General features: G+C 35.8%; 1 protein-coding gene across 1 annotated transcript; it reads left to right on the top strand.

Moving 5' to 3' along the window:
- The first annotated feature begins 7,061 nt into the window (after positions 1-7,061).
- Positions 7,062-16,323, top strand: LOC105060871 (uncharacterized membrane protein At3g27390). The gene is made up of 9 exons (XM_073248122.1): positions 7,062-7,319; positions 7,423-7,530; positions 8,315-8,529; positions 8,638-8,771; positions 9,435-9,723; positions 9,791-9,897; positions 10,041-10,215; positions 13,119-13,564; positions 14,923-16,323. Exons 1-9 carry the CDS (start codon positions 7,172-7,174, stop codon positions 15,086-15,088), a joined length of 1,788 nt encoding a protein of 595 aa, XP_073104223.1. The 5' UTR covers positions 7,062-7,171; the 3' UTR covers positions 15,089-16,323.
- The last annotated feature ends 2,940 nt before the right edge of the window (positions 16,324-19,263 follow it).

Below are 19,263 nucleotides of genomic sequence, written 5' to 3'. Positions count from 1 at the left end.
CACAACTCCTTCTGGGCTTACAAGAATAAGTCTGGTTCCACACCTATGTAAGTTCAAGGCTCCATCCGTATATAGCACCCATTGAGGACCTTCTTTCTTCCTCTTAGGTTGTGGTTGTGCCAAAGTCGATTCTTCATCAAGTATGGTGTACTTAGCGAGAAAGTCAACTGGTGCCTAGGCTTTCATTGCCGATTGGTTAATGATGTTGAATTCTTTGATTTTGATCATCCACTTTGTCATGCATCCCAAGGTGACCTGCAAACAGGCCCAAGCTAGGCTTATTTCGTGTTGGGTTTTGAGCCTGATTTGAAAAGATTATCTCGGGATCTAGCTTAGAATTTGAGATCCAATTATGTTTGGGTTTGGATTTCAGTCTAGCCTTGGTGTAGAATAAGCCTAACTAAATTTTGGACAAATCTTGGTTTAGACCCTTATATATCTCTTACCGTATATTTGCTAGTCAAGCCCCATCTCTTCTTCTTAGCATCCTTTTCTCCACTCCTCTCCCAATCTGGTGATAGATGATGGATATTATTGTCCTTTAATTTCAACCTAAGATCATTACTAAGGGTGATCTTGGATTTCTGACCTCAAGGATAGCTATTCCATCACTAGATTGGATGGTGATTTAAGAAGTGGAGATGATTTGAGATCACTGCCATATAGAATCATCATGGTACAACTAAACACGATGACCTCATCATCTTTATCAACATCATCCTTAATCTTGGATGGATCACTTCATTCCAAATGCCCTCTAAGAGAGATCTATCTCCCTATCTTCTCCTCCTCTGTCAATGCCCAGCCCTACCATGGTGTCACTCGCTCCCACTTCTTCCATCTCTTTTTTCATACTTAGGGCCCGTTTGAATATTTTTACAAATCTGAGTTGAAAATCCTATAGGATTCATAGATTGGTCTATCTATTTAAATGTGACTCGATCAACTATACATCCTCCAGCCCAAATTTCGTGCGAAGCAAAAACAATCCTCTATGGATTTTTTTTCTTTTTTTTAAAATTCCAACCAGCCAAACGCTGGGATTTGGGCCAGGATTTGCATAGGCCCATAGACAATGTGAGCTAGATGGCTTAACAGGCTATCCAAATAGGCTTTTAAGTGGACTATCGAACGTTGATTTTAGCTTGTTGGGGTTAATTCGGGTTAGCACTTTCATGTTTGGGCCAACCTCGAGTCCGGTTCAAGCCAGAGCATGAGATTTTTTTCCTTTTAAGGCCTAGGCTGGGCTTAGGAGTCCAAAGTTTCCCTAGGCTGGGGTCTAAGCTATATGAAAGTCTAACCTATTCCGTCCCAGTTCTCGTCTACTTAAGGTAAGCAGCAAGCTGTAAAGTCAATGTGATTTTGGCTTAAGTGCCATACACGGGTGGTGGCTTCTTGCACAGGGTCATGTCCATGCAGGAAAATACATATAATTACTTTTGAAAGGATGCACTTTTCCGGTAAATATAATTCTAACATAGCAGTCAACTTTTTTGGTACTTGCAAATAGAGCATAATTCTAGGTCGAATATTCAAGAATACTGCTGAGATATGATTGCAAATTGCAGCTCTGGGTATAGAACTAGTTCATAATAGCTTGCAATAGTAGCAAGATGAAAATCAGCCTGCTTTTTGGGATTTGAATATCGACTTGAAAATTTATTAATATGACAAAAACTGAAGCTTCCTTTGTGGCTTCACCTCTTCATAGTGCCTATGGCCCTCTCTGGCCATTTATGTCCTTCTTGTTCCTTGTTTTTTTCCACCTGTCTCTTAACAATTTTGGAAAAAATATAGGTGCTCTTCCACTAAGAACACCTAGGATTTTTTTGAAGTAACATCTATTGCGGTTAGGATCAAGGGATCGGATTCCGCATATGTGAGGTATTGTCCGTTTTAGCTCATGACAGCATACGTGAGGTATTGTCCGTTTGGTCATGACCATTTTTGGATTTTAGTGGATCTTGATCATTTAGAGCCTCACGGTTTTGCCTTTTAAAAAGTACCTTACGTGGAGAAAAGATTCTAATCTATATAAACCATATTCTCTTTTGACTCTAACCGATGTGGGACTAAAAAAGCCTTTCTACACCACAACAGTTCCGTTTATTCCTTTGGTTTCTTAAAGAAGAAACTAAAAAACTAAGAAAAGTTTTATCTGCTGCTATTTGGTGTGTTTGGAAGGTAAGAAATTTCAGAATTTTAATATTAGAGCTTCTTAAGGAAGCTACTTAGCGAAGAGATTTCCTTTTTGTAGATGGGCATTGCCTGCTGAGCTCATTATTCAAGTATAAAGGTTCAAATAGTTGTATTTTTAAGTATTTGTCCTAAATCTGTATATTCTTTCATTTTACAATCTAATGAAATGCTGATGGGAGGTTCTGCACAATCTTTATTCTTTAGGGAAAAAAAAAAGTCAGAGTATCTTAATATTATCTAATGGAGTTGAAGTTCATATTGAGTAAAGCACGCACAATTTTCTTTAATCTTAAATGGACTTGAACTTTCATTAGTCAAGATATTTTCATATATGGTACTATTTGAGTAAAGCACGCACATTCTCACTTTTATCTTGTAATGGTAATTTTTGAGTCTTTGACCAGGGGAATGCGTCAGCTCTTTGGTGATAATGATGCCGTCGTAAATTTTTTTTTTTTAACAGAGTCGTAAATTTTTCTTGCGAAAGGTAACATTGCCTGTTCTGCTGGCACCAACTTTTTTTCCTGACCAACTTTTTCGATTCCCCAGGAAAAAAAGTTTTAACTGTCTTCGCACTTGCAATAATAAAGATATTTCTTTAGCGTCGGCAGCTCTTGAAATTAGCGAGAAAATATAAATAAAATGGTAGATTAAATGTTGAACTTGATGGTTGTGTCACAATAATTGGTACAAGTCTTAAAGACCTTCGCTGGCACACCATGAATCTCGGGTGCAGATCTGTGCAGAAATTTTCAGGTCCAAGCTCGATGCAAATCTCTACAATGCCTCTAGGCTCTTCAAACCTAATGTTAGTCCTGATTATTTCCTAAACCATGAGATCGTCTATGACATGATGACCCTTTTAGGACACAGGCATTCTTGACTAGGGCTTGAGAATAAGAGGAAATAGAAGAATGGAGAAAGCATAGGGATTAGGATAAGGTTGTAATCTTCCCTAATTGGCAGATGTCCTCATTGCATCTCAAGGGCCTCTTTTGATCCATCCCCCCTCTCTCTTCCATATCTATCTCGTTACCAAAATCCAATTATGCAAGAAACACATATCAAAGAAATTAGATTGTCTGGGTGTTCAAACGTACCACCTTATTATTAGATATCTTCTTGCTTGGATCCAACAAAGATGCTTTCACTTGTTGCCACCAAAATCCAAACCGAAGATATTGGACAAGCTGGATGATTGACAAGTTGTCAGATATGCTCAGATGGCTATTCTTGGATGAAGAAGTTTGTTTGATGTTAGTTGTCTGGCCGAAAAATAAAGAAAAAAATATCAAAGGATTGCTGGAAGTTATCTAGTAGGGGACCTCTGACGAAGACCCTATTAGGACACCATGCATTCTTAACTAAGGCTTAAGAGTAAGAGGAGACCGAAGAATGGAGGAAGCAGAGAGGTTAGGTTAAGATCATAATCTTGCCTAATTAGCAGGAGTCCTTATTGCATCTCTATAGTCTCTCTTGATCTGTCTCCTCTCTCTTCCATATCTATCGCATTACTAAAATCCAATTATGCAACAAACACATATCACAGAAATTAGATTGTCTGGGTATTCAAATATGTTATCTTATTATTAGATGACTGTGTTTGGCATGCAGCTTTTGGGATAGCTTTAGCTTATTTAAGTTACAGCATACTAATATTAGCATTTGGTGAGGATAGCTTATGGTCCATAAGCTAGCTTTTGTTGACAGCTTCCTCATCCAACAATTTAAAATCAACAGCTAACTGTACATTTTTTAGTTCCAAATTTATCTCTTATCTTTTTTTAAAATTACTCACGTACGTAACGTTTAAGCTTCCTCCTCTCTCCTCTATTCTTCTCGCATCCACCTCTCCCTCTCCTCTATTCTTAATTCAAACTTAAAAAATATCACATGATTTTATTTTTATTATTTTATAATTTATTTATTTTATAATTTAATAAAATTTATTTTTATTACATCTATTATATTTAATGGAACTGAATATTTGAAGTGATGCTAAAATAAATAAAATGAGGTTATGTCCTTTTGTGTTATTTTGTATATGACTGCTTATTGATACAGTTAATTTTTACCAAATATTTAGGTTAACATAACTATAACTACAGCTCACAGCTTAGACCATAGCTATAGCTTAACACAGCTACAACTACAGCTATAGCTACATGCCAAACACAGTCGATATCCTCTTGTTTGGATCCAACAAAGATATTTTCACTTGTTGCTACCAAAATCCAAGCTAAAGTTATTGGGCTGGATGATTGACAAGTGGTCGGATATGCTTGGATGGCTATTCTTGGATGAAGAAATTGGTTTGATGCTAGTTGTTTGGCTTGAAAACAAAGAAAAAATATCAAAGGATTGCTAGAATTTATGTAGTAGGGGAACCTTCGATGAAGATCTCATTAGGACGCAATCTATTCTTAGCTAAGGCTTAAGAATAAGAGGAGACAGACGAATGGAAAAAGTAGAGAGGTTAGGTTAATGTTGTATCTTGCCTAATTAGCAGGTGTCTTTATTGCATCTCGATTGCGCTTTTGATCCGTCTCTCCCCTCTCTTCCATATCTGTCTCGTTACCAAAATCCAATTATGCAAGAAACACATATCATAGAAATCAAACTGTCTGGTGTTCAAACATTCTACCTTGTTATTAGATATCCACTTGCTTGGACTTAAGAAAGATATTTCCACCAATTGTTGTTTATTGTGGTTTGATGACTAATGATTAGTCTATTATGGTTGGTGCAACCTAGGATGATTAATTTATTACAGTTAGTCTATTATATAATATCATTTGGATCTATTTTCATATCTGAATCTATTCAGAAATAAATAAAAATTTAAGCACTCAACTAATACACATATTCATATCTATATCCGTTAAAGAAAAATGTATATGGATATAAATGGATAATTATCTAATCCATATTCAAATATCTGATTTGATTTATAATTCTATTTAATTTTATATAACACTCATGAATTTTTAAGGAAAGTAAATGACCATATTAATATATCTACTAACTTGATTTATTATCCACTTAGTAATTCTTTGTTCTGTAATCGTAAAGTTTAATCATCTAACTTAAATCCATATTTAAAATATCTATTTTTTTGGCATGTGATTTGTATCCGCATTCGTTTAAAAAAATATAGATATGAATTTTTATATGCGATTAATATCTGTATCTATATCTATTTTTATTAAATAAATAAATATGGATATAGGTATACTAATATTCATTTCATCTCTGATCCATTTTCAACCCTAGTGCAATCTTGTTATGCTTTTTTTCACAGGGTTTTTCCAACATAGAGACCATTGAATTGAAGTCACTAGTTTATTTGAAAGGTTAGAGAAAAATTATAAGATCTTGTGTTCGCTCTATTTTGGTTCTCTGATTAGCCAGAGGACGTAATGCAGGAACGAGATCCTCTGCAATACTCAAAAAGTACAGCATGGTGTTGTGCATGTATTGGGACGTCCATAAAAAAAAATAATTATGTGATATTTATCTAAACTATTCAAATATCTCTGGTTTATCTATTTTTTTTTAGTATTTTAACGTGCGTGCGTAAGTGCATGATCACTCATTTTTTTTTTTTTTTGGATGCAATATTTTTCATTTTCCGTCATGCAACGCTCTTCATTTTAGAATGCATGATGTTGACAAGATCACAAAGGATTTACCACAAAAATATCATGCTAGATGAGGCAATGATTGACACAATAGAAACGCAGCTTTCGTTGGCTCCCATGTACCCGCATTTATTAAACATTCTGGATTTTAACTAGTTCTCAGCATTGACTTGTGAAAGAGGCCGAGAAATCATCTTTCAGCGCCCGACTCCCTTCTTCCTATGGCGTTGACAAACGGAATACTTCCACCTCAACTCTTCGTTCTCGATCCGCAGATTTTGCTGCCAAAATTTCCCTTCTCCCCTCCCGCACCCCCAGATCAGCAAAAAGGTACAGAAAAGATGCTTGTCTTCCTGAAATCCAATATAATCACAACGATGTCCGACAGTGCGTTCAGATTAGCAAAAAAAAAATTGCACCTGAATCAGACACCACCGATTGAGATGTTGTGATTGCCAATCTGCCATGATGGGTCCCCACCATATCAGGTGTTTGTTTCCCGAATTATCTTTGCCTTGGGCCTCGGTAGGGTGGGTCCACATACACCATCATAAAATACAAGGATGAGACGGGACAATCTAAGAACAAAACTCGTAACAGACGAGCACACGTAATGTCAAACCTTCACGGTATGTTTCTATCCGGTCCAAAAAGGCGTCACTATTGTAGAACGTTGCAGATGCTGATTGGTGTACCATGCTGTTTTGGGTATAATGCATGATCCAGATCATCCTCTTTCCAGAAAAATAGCGGAAAGAGTACGTGCCGGCGCCAGCAATGACGACTGTGCCGCAGGGACAAGGGATAACCAGGTACCACTCTCATTAAAATAGTTGGTACATAAATAATATATTATTATTAATATTTTATCATAACGGTCAATAACGACGGACTGCTTGTCCGCGAGACACGTTACGCCGCAAGAAGGCCGGTGGGCAGGGCAAGGCCCATTCCGAACAGCGCTAGCCATCGCACTTCAGGGAAACATCATGTACCCACCGGCGGTGGCCTTATTCATTCGCATCTCCGCGGAACGGCGAAATTCGAGCAGCTTTGATGCGACCGAGCCGCAGACCAGCATTTAATGTCTTCTAAACAAAACGGAACAAAAATTAAAAAAATGTTCTCCTCTCGATCGTCTTCCTTTCCTTTTTGAATACTACTATTTGTTCTTCTACCGTCTATAAGATTAATTAATTAGTTATTGACTAATAATTGTGAAGCTTCTCTTTGTTTCCTCTCTCTTCCCTTTCTTCTTCCCCACTCTTCTCTTTTCGTTATATTTCTTCTCCTCTCTCTCGTTCTGGTTATGTGGTGGTGTTCCGGCGGAGATGGCATCTTCGTGGTGGCAGTTGGATTCGCTGATCCGCTGGGTGACGACGAACTATGCGGAACCGTTGGATGCGGTGCAGAGAACGGTGAGGATCGCCTACGTCGTCTTCGCCTTCTGCGCCGCCCTCTTCCTCGGTGCTCTCAAAGGTCTCCCCAATCTTTCCTTTAATTCTTGATATATATGAATACATTTATTTTATTTCAAATATATTATTTTAATTATGTGCGTCGTTCTTGTTCTTGGGGGCAGCTCTGGTGGTAGGACCCATCGCGGCGCTGCTGCTGATAATCGGGAACGTTGGGGTGATTCTCGGCCTCTTCCCGGCTCACGTCGCCTGGACCATCTACTCCTTCTTAAGTTAGCCATCAACTCTTTCTTCGATTATTATTATTATTATTATTATTGCTGGTTCTTCTTGTTTTTTGTTGGTAAATTTCTTTGAGATTTGAATTGTTTTTGGGATTTTTTTTTGTTTATTTTTGGTATATATTGATGGAAGTAGTTGATTGATTGATGGATTCTCGTCAAGGATTATGAATGCCAAATATGTTGTGCCTTCGCTGTATATTCTGAGTATTGAGTTTTGCAAACAGAGGAAGCACTTCTAGATAACTGTTTGTTTGTATGAAAATGAGTTCTTTTTGGGCTCAATTGTTAATTGTTCGGTTAAAGTATTTGGTGTCATTGCTTTTGTTTTTGAGTGAATGAAAATTTGATCTTTAGAAATCATAATGCTGTCTCTCTCATTTCTTGAAAAAAAAAAAGAAATCATGATGCTCTTTCTTTTCTCATCAAGGATCTTTTTTGAACTCAGCTAGCTAATGAAATGATCATCCATCGCAGCAAATTGCAACAAAGAAAAAAATAGAAGATAATTTAGAGATGGAAATATTGGGAATTTCTTTTGGAATTAGTTTCAGAGCATTCATGGTTTGATATCTTTGAAAATCATATAACTCTCTCTATCACCACCCCCCCCCCCTATCATTTTTTTTTTTTAAATCTTCGGTTTTATCCACTTTGGACAATGTTTGCTCTACCAGATCACATTATCTTTGTTTGAAACTTTTAGCTTTCTGATAGAACGGAAATGAGTTCTATGAATTAAATATGACTAATGAGACTGACATGCTAATCTAAGCTGTCTTTTTTGATTGCAGGACTAATTGTATCAATGCAGCTCTTAAATTTGCATTTCTTTTTGCTCTGCCTGTATTGTTTGCCCTCTGGTTGGCCTTGAGCATCTTTGGGAGTGGCCTGGTTGGAGTTGGTTTTGGGTTCTTCACACCATGGGTGTCAACTTTTGAAGCCTTCCGACAGAACAGTGAAACAAAGAAGTTCCTTCACTGCATTGTGGTAAAGAGAGAAATAAGCTTATACGTCGGCCAGTTCTTTAATTCATTGTTTGTGAGTGTCATACAAATTTGAATAATAGCATCCATATATTATCTCACAATTAACTAGGATGGAACATGGGGAACCATAAAAGGGAGTTGCACAGTGGTCAGAGACTTTGCAGATTTTTGCTACCACTCATACCCACTCTACTTAAAAGAGTTACGTGAAAGCACCCATGATTATCAACCACATTCAATCAGGTAGGATATCAACTCAATTTATTTTTCTCCATTTTGAAAAATTGCAAGTATATTGGTCTTATGAGTAAAACAGATTCAAAGATATTTTGCCCCATGTTAGATATATTGGTGAATTTTTATGTAACACTGGACAATAATTCTACATGTAGTAATCCCTTGAATCAGCAGAAATCAGGTGTTCTTACAAGGCTGAATCTGTATAGTTGCTATATTGGTTGCTAGGTTGCTTTGCAGAAGAAGCCTCTCATAAGGGACTCTGTCTTGCATTTCATTATATCGACATGTTTCAATGTATGATTACACATTATCAATGTCATGGCATTAAACTAGTTTGTTATGTTACAGTTTTATAAATCATACTGTGATTAGTAATCATAAATATTATGGTGCATGACAATATTAATGCTTCTGGATTGCTGAAGATAAAAGCTACTCTTATTGAATGAAAAGTGATCTTGTCTGCAATATCATGCATTAGGTAAATAATATCTATTAGTAGTTGTAACCTAGTTTACTTGTATGGGCTCTTCTTTCTATATCTTAGTTTACTGGCAGTTTTATTTACTTCCAAGTTCTAACATTTGCATGCGCTGGACAAGTTTCCATTTTTGAAATCATTATGCTACATTCTATCTTAAATTCCTCTTTCAAAACTATTTGCAGGCTGGTGGAGGTGCCTTCATGTATTGTTGTGGGCTTGATGGGCTTAATTGTGGATATACCACTTTACACTGTTATTGCAGTAATAAAGAGTCCATATATGCTTTTCAAAGGCTGGCAGAGGTTGCTACAAGACTTGATTAGTCGAGAAGGCCCATTTCTTGAAACAGCTTGTGTGCCAATTGCTGGTCTGGCCATCCTTCTCTGGCCACTTGTTGTTGTAGGGAGTATCCTATTGGCTATCGTCTCAAGCATCTTCATTGGGCTCTACGGATCAGTTATTGTGTACCAGGTACCTACCTGTTGTTATGTTGCCTGCTATATGCAGATGAACTCTAACTCTAATGCATCTTCTACAGGAGAGATCTTTCCGAAGGGGAGTTGCTTTTGTCATCACAATGGTTGCAGAGTTTGATGAGTACACTAATGATTGGCTCTATCTGAGAGAAGGGTCTATCCTCCCAAAGTAGCTGTTCTTTGCTTTTTCTTTGTATTTATTTTTAATTTTGTTGAATATGGTATTCAGCTATATGGCTAAAATACTTAAATAATTGTTTTGTCTTTCTTTTAGGTAATTATTTAACTTTAGCTTTCTTGCTGCCAAGCCAGGCCTGAGTACCGAAAGAGGAAAGTTTCGCACTCAACGGAGTTTTCTGTTGGGTCCAGTACTGCCAGAGGAGTTAAGATTGGTTCTGGTTCTTCAGATGCACCTGCAATGTTGGTTCCAAACCTGGCTCCTTCAAGATCTGTGAGGGAGGCAATACAAGAAGTGAAAATGGTGCAGGTAGGTTTTCTATTAACATCCTTTGTTTTTTTTTTTGGCCTTGACGTTTCTAAATATCATAATATTTTGTTATGTTATAAGTCAGGATATCTATGTTTTTCATTTTTGTACCCTAGAGATTTGTCAATTCCTTGTATTAAACCTTGGTGGCTTCCACCTTTCTGGAGACTCTTTCTGAGTCTAGAAGCAGTTGCTTATTATTAGATCATGAGCTTTAACTACAATGAATTAAGCAAGTCTCTCTACCTGCCAATTGGCCTTCATATTTTATCATGGGCTACTCATACCTAATATTCCTTGGTTGGAGATTACTACCAATTTGTCAAGGGATAATGTTTAGATGATTGTTGCAGAAGCTGCTTGATCCTTCCATGGAGCATTTGGTTAGGATATTCTTGAATGATAATGAAACACTAAAGTTCATTGCAATAAATCCAATAATGTTATGAATTTATATCTCCATTCAAGTTATTGTTAGTCTGATCCAATGTGGATTGAACATTTGATGAGATTAATATTTGTTAATTGTAATTTACTGGTGGCTATTACAATAACACCATTATTACATCATTGTAATTGGTGGAACATGAAAAACTCTTGAGGAATGACAATTCTCAAAGTTTCCTACGCCAATTAAGAGAATACAGTAAGAAAGATTGTTTCCTTAACTGCAATCTGAAGGCAAATGCAGATAAAGAGTGGTTTCTTTAATCTAAATTGCAACTACTGAGGTTGAACAAATATTGTTTCTTATATTCTTCAAGACAAACTGAGATTTACAAATCACCATAGATTATGCTTCGGGGTAACATAATAGGATTATGACTGCTAACTACCAAAAAAAGAAAAAAGTAATGTTTAATATTTTCCTCAAATGGATGAGCCTGACTATCTAGGATGGACTGGTTCTGCAATGTCAATATAAGATCAGATTTAAGCACCTGATATTAAAACTTTGATTACTTGTTCTTATCATTTATTTTATGCATGAGATTGTCACTTGCAACACATCTTGATATTAAACCTGCAACAACATCACATCATAAATCTTATTAAACATTGTGATTGGGAAAATAATGTGTGCTCCTATTTTGAATGATGAAATTTACAATTTCTAGGGACCTAAATGTGAACTTAATATTTTGAGAACTTTTCTGAGTGTGGAGATCAAAATTGGGGGTTTATTTGTTGGTGGATTATTGAGTGTAGAAAATGAGGCAAAAAGTTACGAAATGGTATCTTGTGTTACTTTATCTTAATTATAGGCATCTATTTATGAGAACTCTCTAGGGTTGGTAAAATAAAGATCATAACATTATTCAACTGCAATAAAAATTAGCAAGGGTGCTTACCATTGAATTCAGGTGGATAATGGATTTTGTTTCTTTAGAAGAAGAAAATCAAATCTGCTAGGATACTTCTATGTGAGACTTTCCATCTTAAGTCATGTTATTTTAATTTTTTGGAGTTATTAATACACACTGATACCTGACAAATGAGGCATAGAAGTTATATCTATTCAGACTTAGTGTATGACCATTTATACAAATTAGAGATAACCCAGGTTTAGGAGTTGAAAGCATGTTTATTTGTCATTATGATGTTGGCAAAATAGGCTGGATAAAAATAAAAATAAAGTTTGTGGGTTTATATTTGTTTATTTAAGATTATCACTTCAAAGGACTTTGTATCATTCTACATGAGTATTGGCCAGTACAAACACAGGGATTATAAAATTCTGATATCAAGCATATAATTAATTAAGTAAAATGAGATTATGAGTTGGATAAATGACTATTGAGTTAGGTAATGTTATAATCAGCCATGTACCAGATATTGCGATCGTGAAGAAGTCTTGAGAAAATTCTATAATAAGCTGGGTAAAGCTCAACAAGTAATTTAAAAATGTAATTTGAACCTAAGATGGGATTATGTGAAGACTGGAAGCATAAATGAATGTAAGATGGGATTATGTTAGGACTGGAAATATACATGAGAGATCAGATCATAAAAGAAAACATTAATTCAGATGCATTTTTAACATGAAAGTGCTATCCTTAACTGGCATATCCATAGTCTTGTAGTAGTTATTGTGGTATCCTTTCTGATTTTTCTTTTCTTGAATGTGTTTTTACTAAACATGCTTGAAGGAGAAGGAGATAATGGAGTTCACATTTTCACTAAAATAAGTTAGAGAGAGAGCCTATTTTCCATTTTGAGGCAGAGGAGGAAAAAAGTGTGGTCTTTTCTTCTGAAGGTACTTTTTACCTTTCTTCAAGGCTTGGATGAGCTTGATCCGAAGGCTCAAGTATTGGGTAGTGTTGGCCAGTCATGTTGTAAGGCTTATGTCTGGGGTGCGTTGAGAGTAGAGCATTTAATCCTTTCTAATATTGTTAAAATTAAGTTTGGAATTACTTGAATTTTTAATCATTTTTTTTTCCTTTTAATGGACACCTCCATCTTGCTACACAAGGAAAAATAGTTTAGGAAAATGTTACAAATGCATGTGTCGTGAACTTATACAGATATCTATTGATATTACTTCTTAATTTATGTGTTTATGCTTGGTGCGTGCCAACTAAGCATTGGCGAGCACAGTTCAACTGTAAATATGCCATCTGATATGCATATATAGATTCTTCTATGTATCTGTTACCATAGTTTGGTATTTCAGTTTCATGATGTGACCATAGTTAAGCATTTCAGTTTCTTGATGTTACCGTGGTTTGCATTTCAGTTTCTTGATGTTACCATAGTTTGGCATTCAGTTTCTTGATGTCACTGTCTGTTTCATGTCTTCCTTGCAATTCATTGCCAATCACTTGTGACTTAAGTTCTTCTTCCTTTAAATCTATTCTTTCTTCCAAGATATAACTATGAATATTTATACTTTGGTTCAACAGATATGGGAGGATTTAATGAAGGCCTGTGAGATGAGGGGCAAGGAACTTGTAGATGCAAATATTATAACATCAGTTGATCTAAATGAGTGGTTAAGAACAAAGGGTAGCAACCAAGAAACCGTTGGCCTTGGCCTACCTTCTTATGCTTTTTTACACAGTCTTCTTTACTCTATAAAGGCTGGGTCAGGTGGATTCTTGCTAAGTTGTGGCATTGAAGTTACCCAGCTAAACCGTCCACAAGATCGGCTATTAGATTGGTTCTTCCATCCTGTGATGGTTCTGAAAGAGCAAATTAGGGTCATAAAAATGAGAGAAGATGAAGTGAGGTTCTTGGAGAAGCTAGTTCTCTTCATTGGTAATATTCCAAGTATTGACACTTGGGACAATGGCTCTGTGGCTCCTCAAGATGCTCTCAGATCTGCCCAAATTCAGGCCATTAGCAGAAGGTATGAAATATCATTTGAATCTCAGCCCAGCTCTAATTTACTTGATGCACATGATCACATGATGATTGATCAAAAGTAACAAATGATTTTTGTTCGCACCAATTAAAGAAATTTATATATGTGAGCTGAGAAGAGGTTGTTGCACCATAGACTAGAACCCAAGATGCTTTTTTTAAGTGATTGCTTGCTTGGACAATTAATAAGCTCGGGCAATGTTCTACAACATCCAAGCAATCAATTAATGATCCAAACCACCTGTCATGTACATTGACCATGATGAAGAATAGAATGTTATCTTTCAAAATAACACCTTAAGTAGAACAGTTTTTTATCAATTTGAATTGAATATTGTTGGTCTTAGGCCTTTAACTTTAGAAGTTATAACAGGTACCTGGAGGGCCGATAAAAAGGTACAGTTTGTGATACAAGCTATGAATGGCAAACATGCAGAAAAGGTTTGTGAAATTCAGAAAATAAGAGGCAAGAATAGAATGATAACCTTTCTGGAACTGTACCAATATTCCAGCTTTTTTTTACTAGAATCAACGTGAGAGTTTTTTTTCAAGTGTTTCCCAATGAGTTCCTGTTTCTCATTGAAAAAAGAAGTGAATTTTCCATTAACCTACAGAAATACAATTCCCAAGAACACTTAATGAAGGGAAAAGACATCTCTCCCCTCTCCCCACCTCTAAAAGGGCCCCATTTTTTAATATTTTAAAATTTTAAATTTCGTTTTAATTTTTTTTTTTTCCTTAAACGCAAAGATGGACTATAGGTTTTCTTCTATGTAAGGGCTGAAAGTTCATTCAGTAGTATGAGAGTTTTTTGGTTATAAAATGTATTTGTTTTTGTTGCAAGCATGAAAAATTAAAAAGTTCTTGTGGATACAGTACTCTCCCTAAATATCTTTGTTTATCTTTCGTAGGTGCTAGAAGTTCTCGGCCAGTGATGAAAGTTTGTGATGTGTTACATATAGTAGTATTATGAGTAATCAACAAATGTTATATTATATTCTTATTATATTTCTCAAATAAATAACATTAACTACCATAAACTTGCTACTGTTTATTTGTTGTTTTCCTGCTAAACTTCTCTGTCTTTATTCAATGTGAGCTCCCAATGAATTATGCGTATATTCACTCAACTTCTGAACCATAAAATTAATCCCAGATGGATGATCTGTTGCTTATGAATATGGTTCCACAATAAACTGTGGCTGTTAACTTGTTATTGCTCTCTCTCTCTCCCTCACACACACACACACACACACACACACACACACACGCACAGAGAGAGAGAGGAAGCAGGAGATCCTCTTGTTGGAGTGTTAATAGGACACTGACGGTGGCCCTTGGCAGGTTGGTAGGCATGATAAGGAGCATATCAAAGTTTCCAACCTACAGAAGGAGATATAGACAGGTTGTGAAGCTGCTGATCACTTACTCTCTCGACCGGCAAGGGTCCTGCAGATCACGTTCAACCAGATCAGTTTCTTCAATTGAAATTATGCCTGCTGAAGTATAGCAACTTTTTCTTTGCTTCCATATGCCAGTGCTCAAAGTTCTCAGAGTGGCTTGTATAGGTGATTGAAGCTAGTTTTATACCCCTAACAAATTTGTTTGTAGAGCTTGAATGTAGCAGTGGTGGCACTTGTCAACCAAAGTAGTTGCATGGCAGTCCTCATCTGTGACTTGCAAGAGATCTTGGTCTCAAAATCGTTTTAGCCATAATGTGAAGACCAGACCTGTGCATATATAGCAGTTCCCACTCAGCATAAGAGAAATGTACACAGAAGCAGCTTGTATAAAGTTACCGGTTTCTTATTTGGAATTATTTTGGTTTGGGTTTTAAATTCCTCTTGGATAAAGAATATAGGGTTAGACTGATGGTCCTCAATGGTCCTCTTGCTGAGATTTCCTTATGGAAGAAAAAATTATTAGCCTCAATGACGGTAAGTTGTGATCCGGTAAGGAGCCAAACCGTCATGTGCAAAACCAACATGGATCTTTATATCGCTTTGTCTATCCCTACAACTCCATGGATCAAACTGAGTCCATACTTCATTCTTAGCTTTCCAACAACACTATGGGGACTTGGCTCTACATTCATAGTGGGGAGGGTTTGAGCAAAATGATTCATTTCATCCCTCCTGAAAGATGATAAATGCTTCATACGGGCTGGATTTGTATTTTAGAAAGATGGTTCAACCGATGGGTTCTCAAAACCGTCACTTCAGATCGTAATGTCAAATTTATAATTCATTTTGGAAGATGATACGGCAGAAACTGAGAGAACCTTGCAGTTGGCAGTGCCAAAAACTCTTAAATGGATATGCCTTATGTGAGAAAGGCTAATAGATTGGGACTTGATAGTTCTTGAAGCCAAGGGGAGACTTTTTGTTAGAACCTACAGGAAGCTAAACCACAAAAGATTGGCCCTTGTAAAATCTAATGGAAGTCAACGACAACACTTACCACGGGGAGCTTCCCAGGGATATGATCTCTCCTATTTTCAATTTTGCAGCTCTTGTTGACTTTTATAAAAACAAGGATGAGAAGCCGACTCCAACACAACTGCCAATAATTACACCAATAAACCATTCGAGCAGATCCTAAAGGAACTCTCCAACATCACCGAACCACATCCCACTGAATTTTGAATCACATCGCGAGTTAATGAAGCTGTCTCTTGCTTTGTTAGAGAAATACATGGCTTTTTTTACTCAAGGTGAGTTCCTCCAATCTAGGAGGAATGATGCACATGATATGAATTTGGCTATTTTCTTGCTCCGATGCACGCCAAAGTTTAACCAAAGTAACGAAGGGTTTGGATATTGGGTTCAAACCTAAATCAGTTCTATAAGGTAGCTACATTTAAGGAAATAATCTTACAAATTTAATTAAGCTGATATCAATCAAGCACATGCAAATGAATGAACCCAACATCAAGATTCAAAGATTGATTCCAAACAAGAGGGGTTGACTTCTATGATCAGGATTTTTTACCCATTTATGATTAATTTTAAAAAAAATTATCAAAATAATACCGAGCTCAAATTATTTACGGAAATACTACTCCGAAGAAAGTCGCCCTTTGAAAGGATGACTTTCTTTGCCAACTCACCAACCTAACCGCCAGCTGGGGACCAAGTGGACGAGAGAAATGAGTCATCCTTTAATAAGATGGCTTTATAAGTCGCCCTTTGATAGGGCGATTCTTCATTTTTCCATGTCAAGTCACTTTATAAATCGTCCTTTGATAGAACGACTCTCTCTTTTTCTACATCTTTTTGTGTAAATAACATTTCTCTGCGACTCTCCCCAAATAACATTTCTCCTTTGATAGGACGGCTCTCTCTTTTCTGTCTTTCTTTCTGTGTAAATAACATTCTAAGGCGACTCTCCTCAAATAACATTTCTCCTATCAAAGGGTAACTCTCCTTTTTTTTTACGTCTTTCTTTCTGTGTAGATAACATTTCTCCTTTTGATAGGGAGGCACTCCTCTTTTTTATATCTTTCTTTCTTTCTGTGTAAATAACATTCTAGGACTACTCTCCCCAAATAACATTTTTCCCTTTAATAGGATGACTCTCTCCTTTTCTATGCCTTTCTTTCCGTATAAATAAATTTCTTTATTTTAAGTTAATCTCCATTAACTTTCAAACATAAATATAAATAAGAAATATTCTCCTATTTAGAATTAATAAAAATATCAGAAAAATTAAAATCTTAAGAATAAAAGTCAAAACTTGAGTTTTAGTTAAATTTTTTTCAAATCCAAAATTTTTAAAACTTTCCTTCTTCAGAATGAATGGGTTAAAGGATCTCAAAATTTATTAAAAATTATTTTGTGACTCACTAACATCCAAAGATTAATTATCGTCAATTTTGATTTTAAAAAAAATATATATTTTATATAGTCCTCCATATAGGTGCTAATTTTCTGACTTAGAAAATTTTCAAGATCCGTAACGATCTTAGAAAGTTTTTAGGATCCGTAACGATAGATAATTATAAATTATGCCCTACTGACTTCAATAAATTTTGGCAAGATAAATTTAATTCAAAGTAGTTTATAATTCAACCTTTGATTCAAAGTAGTTTGAATTCAACTTACCTTGCCAAAATTTGTTAAAGCAGTTGGGCATAATTTGTGACTATCTGCCGTTAAGGATCCTGAAAAGTTTCTAAGTCAAAAAACTAGCACCTATATGGAGGACTATATAAAATATGTATTTTCTTAAAATCAAAATTGATGATAATTGATCCTTAGATATTAGTGAGTCACAAAATAATTTTTAATGAATTTTGAGACCCTTTAACCTATTCGGTCTAAAGAAGAAAAGTTTTAAAAGTTTCGAGTTTGAAAAAAATTTGAACTAAAACCCACTTCTTATTCTTAAGGATTTTAATTTTTCTGATATTTTTATTGATTCCAAATAGGAGATATTTGTTTATTTATATTTATATTTTAAAGTTAATAGAGAGTAAAATAAATGAGGACATTAACTTAAAATAAAGAAATATAAATAAGACACAAAAATATAAATAAGACACAGAAAGAAAGGGACTCAAAGACACGATGTAGGCACCTACATCCTGGATATTGTCCGGGATGTAAGTGCCTACATCCACTATATTGGGTTCGATTTTAGGTGCTTTCCTTCCACCACTTTTATATTCATTAGATCCGACCCAAATCACCGAACTAATTCGAAATATCGACTTCCTATTTTTTTCCTCAAAATTTTTAGCTCTCCATCTCCACAACCATCATACCATCTCCACTCACATCTTAAATCTCAAACCAAAAACTTCCTTTCCGTCTCTTTCTCAAACCAAAAACCTCCTTCCCATCTTCTTTTCAACCAACCTTCAACCTGATGGCTCCAAAGATACGTCTTTCCCAATGCCAAAGAGCAACTAGAAGTGAAGAAAGCAGGAGAAAAAGAGCAAGCGAAGCACCATCTTCATCACCTCCTTCAAGATCACCTCCTTCAAGAACTCTAGTAAGTGACAAAAATATTCTCTCAGGCCGTATTATTGATATGAATTTTTTAGACTCAGAGAGATTCGAGATTGCAAATTTAATTAGAGGTATAGGATGGGAATTCATCTGCACAGCTGAAGTCCCAATGTTTATGAAGTTAGTTAGAGAGTTTTATGAGAATATTTTATTTGAAGAAGAAAGAAAAGAAAATTTATTTTGATAATGAAATACTAGGATAAATTTTAAAACTTCCAACTATACGTATAGATCCTCAAGAGAGAGCACTGCACGTATGGATCATAGCGACATACATGGTTCTTCATTCAAGCAAAAATTAAACAATCTTATTTCAGTAGTGCAGGATATAAGACAGGACATTCGTAATTTGATCTGTCATATCAAAAAATTAGAGAGATGTTCACCTCATACAGATATGCAGCATCAGCTAGGTGAGGTTATCTGTACTCTTAAAGTGCTCCAAACTATGATACAGAGAATTAAGTGGGATAGAAAGATAAAATATTCTCTCTACTGGATTGGCTACAGTTTTGCAGAATATTGTCCAGATCGGCCAACAGATGAATATTTTTATTTCAAATCTCTCAAGTGATCAATCCAGTCAGCTTCCTCCCAGTCAACCTCCTCGTCATCTTCCTCTAGACCATCCTCATCTACCCATCGCTATCATCCTGCTGTCCAGTTTGATCCT

The sequence above is a fragment of the Elaeis guineensis genome, chromosome 13 (assembly GCF_000442705.2).
Source record: "Elaeis guineensis isolate ETL-2024a chromosome 13, EG11, whole genome shotgun sequence".
In the NCBI taxonomy this organism is placed as follows: domain Eukaryota; kingdom Viridiplantae; phylum Streptophyta; class Magnoliopsida; order Arecales; family Arecaceae; genus Elaeis; species Elaeis guineensis.
This window is presented reverse-complemented; position numbering and strand designations above follow the sequence as displayed.

Excerpts from the sequence above, each read along its gene's own strand:
- LOC105060871 (XM_073248122.1), top strand. The coding sequence starts at position 7,172 with ATGGCATCTTCGTGGTGGCAGTTGGATTCGCTGATCCGCTGGGTGACG. Across the intron at positions 7,320-7,422 it reads CTTCCTCGGTGCTCTCAAAG|CTCTGGTGGTAGGACCCATC; the intron begins GTCTCCCCAATC and ends TCTTGGGGGCAG. Across the intron at positions 10,216-13,118 it reads AAGAAGTGAAAATGGTGCAG|ATATGGGAGGATTTAATGAA; the intron begins GTAGGTTTTCTA and ends TTGGTTCAACAG.